Source organism: Cannabis sativa, chromosome 7 (genome assembly GCF_029168945.1).
Source record: "Cannabis sativa cultivar Pink pepper isolate KNU-18-1 chromosome 7, ASM2916894v1, whole genome shotgun sequence".
In the NCBI taxonomy this organism is placed as follows: Eukaryota; Viridiplantae; Streptophyta; class Magnoliopsida; order Rosales; family Cannabaceae; genus Cannabis; species Cannabis sativa.
Window position 1 is genome coordinate 58,523,984 of NC_083607.1, and position 5,385 is coordinate 58,529,368.

The following is a 5,385-nucleotide window of genomic DNA, read 5'->3' on the forward strand; positions in this document are numbered from 1 at the left end:
ATTTGAAATTTTACACCTTCTATATGTATTTTTTTAATAAGTTTTTTATCTAGTTGTTTCCTGTCCATTTTTATATCATCAATGGGTAACAATGAGATTTATCATGGATGTTGATGTTCAAAGAGTTTTTCCTGTATTTTAGTTTGTATACAGTTGTTTTGTAGTTTTATTATAGTTTTGCTACTTGCATATGTTATTTCACTATAAAATTAATATGCAACTATTTGCACAAAACTTACTATGTATAACTACTATTTTTTAGTCCCCATCAAATTAAATTCTTGCATAATATATAAACTATCATAAAACGATAATGCAACTATAAGGCAACTATTTGCACTTGCATACAGTTGTTTTGTAGTTTTATTATAGTTTTGCTACTGGCATATGTTATTTCACTATAAAATTAATATGCAACTATTTGCACAAAACTTACTATGTATAACTACTATTTCTTAGTCCCCATCAAATGAAATTCTTGCATAATATATAAACTATCATAAAACGATAATGCAACTATAAGACAACCAAAACAAAAAATAAATCAAAATGTAACTGTATATAACGTAGATGTATTATTCATGAGGTTTTTTTAAAAATTTTCACATCATACATTGTTTTGAATTTGGTGGGAGGTCCGGATCTGTTTGTTACAGATCTACATTTCATGAATCTGGATTTCGATATTAGGGGGAGTTGTTTTGATCGAATAAAACAGAAAACAAATGTGTAATTTCAGTTTCTTCACAGTTTTTCTGATTTTTTTTTTCGTCATTTTCAGTTTAGATCATTGCAGGTATTTTGTTCCAGTTGTTTTTGCCAGAATTAATAGTTGTATTTTTCTCGTTTTGGTTTCATTTTGGTTGTTTTGCGGTTTTGAAACGAGCGCGTATTTTCATCTTCATGGTTCGCTCTGTACAGCTGAAGGCTTAGTGCATGTGGTATTTTTGTAAATATTTGTATGTGGACTGTATAAATGTTTAATGGGCCGGCCCAAAGTATTTTTGTAATTTTTTTTCCTTTTTTGTATTTTTTTGTTTTTTTCCCAAAAATTTATAATCCTCTATTTTAATATTGTAATCATGTAATTGACATGAAATGTGATATTCTTATTTAATTGGAGAAGTATGGCATTCATGATTTATGTGTGAACGATCATATTTGTACCCATATACACTTTCAATAATTTTTTCATCATTTTCTCCTTTAATTAATATAGGTCATGAAAAGATTTTCCATCTTTAACTCTATGTTTGAAAATTGAACTTTTGTGTTAAAAAAAAGTGAGAAAAATATAAGAAAAGAAAAATAAAAAAAAAAATAAAAGAATAAATTCTCATTAGTACGAAAAAAATTACATGAAAAATCACTTGAATCAACAAGATTTTCCATAACAAATATAAAAAATAAATTCTTTTTTTTATTCTTAACATTTTTAATTTTTTACATTTTCTTTATCTTTTTATTTCTTCACTTAAATCCAACTTTCGAAAATAACCAAAAAAAAAAAAAATGTTTTCATTCACTTTTTGCTGTGTGGAGTTTTTCATTTGTTTAGGTTTAGTTGAACGTTTGCATTTAATCTTAGATTTGTTAGTTTTATTAGTTTTTTTTTTCTGGAAAATGTTATTAGCTGAACAGTAATTTTAAATGTTTGTGTACTTATATAAGTGTAATGATTAATTATTTGGTATATCTATTATTATTTTTTAACTTTTTTTTTTCAAATTTATATTTTGAGTTGTTCAAGTAATTTTTATGTGAACTTTAATTGCGATTTAAGTTGTTCCCTTAATGTATGTGAGTTTTTTTTTTTTTTTTGTAAATTTTCGTAAAAAAAAAAAAAAAAAACTAGTTTATTATTCACCATTATCTTAATTAATTTTTCAAAAAAAAAAATCATAATAATAATCTCTAAGTATAGTTTATTATTCTCCATTATCTTAATTAATTTAAAAAAAAAAAAAATTCATCCTTGTTCAAGTTAAACTCGCATTCAAATGAATAACACGTATTTATTTCTAATGATTAATATAAAATTAAATTAGGGTCGATAATTTATCTTTTTTTTTTTCAAAAGACATAATTACGTTAATTTTAAATTAAGTAATTAATAAAAATGATAAGATATATATCTATTTTTAATTGAATATGATAAGTCGTCGGTCAGATATTTAATTTGATTTTTTTTAATAACACTAATATGAATATATATACTTTTAATATTGAATTTAAAATATTTTTATCCTAATGCATATATTATATATATATCTATTTTTTAGTTGAATAAGCTAAGTCGTGAGACATTTGAAAATTTAAATATATATATATATATATAAATCGATCTATATTCCTAATACGATTTGGATGAACAATTAATTTCCTATAAATAGAATAGCATATTACCGGTTTAATTCATAATAATTCATTAATGATCAGTAGTCATTAAAAATAAATATAATTAAGTTGAAGTGATCGAATCAATTAAGAATGGGTGGTGGTGCAATTATTGATAGTAATAATGGGAAAGAATATCCTGGAAAACTGACATGGAGAGTTGTATGGAGTTGCACGGTTGCTGCATCAGGAGGTTTAATATTTGGTTATGATCTTGGAATTTCAGGTGGAGTCACCTCCATGGATTCATTCTTAAACCAATTCTTTCCATCCGTATATGCAAAACAAAATTCAATCACAATCTCAGATGATCAATATTGTAAATTCGACAGCCAACTCCTAACACTCTTCACATCATCACTATACGTAGCTGCTTTGGTATCTTCCATTGGAGCCTCCAAAATAACTAGACTTTTGGGAAGAAGAGTCACTATGCTTTGGGGTGGAATCCTCTTTCTCATTGGAGCAATTCTCAATGCATCTGCCCAAAACATTTGGATGCTTATTATTGGAAGACTCTTCTTGGGATTTGGCATTGGGTGTGCTAATCAGTCTGTCCCAATTTATGTCTCTGAGATGGCTCCATACAAGTACCGTGGAGCTCTCAACATGCTATTCCAGCTTACCATCACCATTGGAATATTGGTAGCCAATTTGTTAAACTACTTTTTCGCCAAGATTGAAGGCGGTTGGGGATGGCGCCTCAGCTTAGGCGGAGCTGCCGTGCCTGCTCTGCTAATCATAGCTGGAAGCTTAACCCTTCCTGACACTCCTAACTCCTTGATTGAGCGTGGAAAACAGGACGAGGCTAAGGACCAGCTGACCAAAATCAGAGGAGTGGCCAATGTAGAGGAAGAGTTTAATGACTTAGTAAGCGCAAGTGAAGCTTCAAAGGAAGTGAAACACCCTTGGAGAACTCTTTTGCAAAAGAAGTACAGACCCCAATTAGCATTTGCAATTGCAATCCCAGCTTTTCAACAACTTACGGGAATGAATGTGATCACATTCTACGCCCCTGTTTTATTCAAGACCATTGGGTTTGGAAGCAGCGCCTCGCTCATGTCCGCAGTCATCACGGGCGTAGTCAACACACTCGCCACCTTCGTCTCGATCCTAACCGTCGATAAGTTTGGGAGAAGGACTCTGTTCTTGGAAGGGGGAGTTCAGATGTTCCTTTGCCAAGTTATCATTACAATTGGTATAGCATTGAAGTTTGGTGTGAGCGGCAACCCGGGTGTTCTTCCCAACTGGTATGCATACGGATTGGTGTTCTTTATCTGTGTCTACGTGGCGGGATTCGCTTGGTCGTGGGGTCCGTTAGGGTGGTTAGTTCCTAGTGAAATATTCCCTCTCGAGGTTCGTTCAGCGGCTCAGAGTGTTAACGTGTCGGTGAACATGATCTTCACTTTCTGTATTGCTCAAGTGTTCACAGCCATGCTTTGCCACCTTAAGTTTGGTCTGTTTATTTTCTTTGCGGTGTTCGTGGTGATCATGACTGTGTTTATCTACATGTTGCTTCCGGAGACTAAGGGAGTTCCTATTGAAGAAATGTCTATCGTATGGCGTAGGCATCCTTATTGGCAAAAATATTATGATGATGATGATGATCAGGAACACAAAGTTGTCCCACCAAACTTGGAGATGGTTTAAGTTGGAAAGTTTTCTTGTTTAGGTTTAGTTTAGTTGAACGTTTGTTTTTAATCTTAGATTTGTTATTAGGTTTTTTCTTTTCTGGGAATTGTTAGTGTTAGGTGAACAGTTATTTTTGTTTAATTAATTTAAAAGTATACTTATATATATATAAGTGTAAAGACTAATTTTGTTATTTAATTAGTATATAATTAATCACTGTTGAATTTTTTTTTTTGGTGTGGATATCTCTGTACAAGTTAAATACACACATGCATATTCGGACCTCTCACAAGTCATCTTAAATTATGATCAATAATATCACTCAAAAAGTAATATTTTAATTAATTTGGGACTATATATTCTTATCAGTTAATATAAAACTTAGATGACAATTTTATGTGAAATTAAAAACTGACTTACAAAGTGGTATTCCCATCAAATTCTTAAGTTCAACTAACAATAAGGTAAGTTAATTTGCATCACTCTTTTAAGTGGCATTAAGCTATATATTGTTACGATTTAATTATTAACTATTAGGCACTACTTGTGTCTAACATCTTCCCGACATGTTGCGTTGCGATTGGCTAGCGATATTCCCTAAAAGCTATTATATTAAACTATATGGGACCCGATACTTAATTGGACCAATAGCGATATTGACACATAGGAAGGTACTAGACACCACTGGTGCCTTTTAGTATTTCTCAATATTAATGTCTCCCTCACACGGGTGGTGTAATAATGCTCATTGTATATAGCATTACTATTAGGTACCTTAAGGTACCCAGGTTTGTGAGAAAGTTAAGGTAAAATTTTGATTTGAAAAGCTAGAATGAAAACTATTGTGAAGTGATAGAGGTAAAATTGGTAGAATAATTAAAAAAATAAGTAAACATAATAAATTTAAAAAAAAAAGAGTAAAAATTAAAGACATCAAGTTAAAAAAAAATAATATATAGTGTAATTTCCTTAGGGGTGTTCATCCGATCCAATCCGCACTTTTTTGGTCAAACAACATCCAATCCGCACTAAGTGCAGATTTCATATTTTGGATCCAATCCGATCCGCATAAGAGTTTAAATCCAATCCAATCCAATCCGCAATAGTGCGGATTGGATCGGTTATTTTGGATCGGTTATTTTTTTAATAATAAATTATTTTATATTTCATAGAAAAAAAATTAAAAAAAGACTATTGTTTCTTAATCTCCAATAATAATCTATTTCCATCTCTATTTATATACAAATTAAACCAATATACATATATATATATCAATATATATGTACTTATCTTTTGATTAATTTACACTAAAATATATATGTATTGTTAGACTTTTATTTGGGCTTACATTAAGTT

General features: G+C 30.3%; 1 protein-coding gene across 1 annotated transcript; it reads left to right on the forward strand.

Annotated features, from left to right (window-relative positions):
* The first annotated feature begins 2,330 nt into the window (after positions 1-2,330).
* Positions 2,331-4,255, forward strand: LOC133029242 (sugar carrier protein C-like). Its single transcript, XM_061101716.1, has one exon. It carries the CDS (start codon positions 2,491-2,493, stop codon positions 4,045-4,047), a length of 1,557 nt encoding a protein of 518 aa, XP_060957699.1. The 5' UTR covers positions 2,331-2,490; the 3' UTR covers positions 4,048-4,255.
* Positions 4,256-5,385: the final 1,130 nt, after the last annotated feature.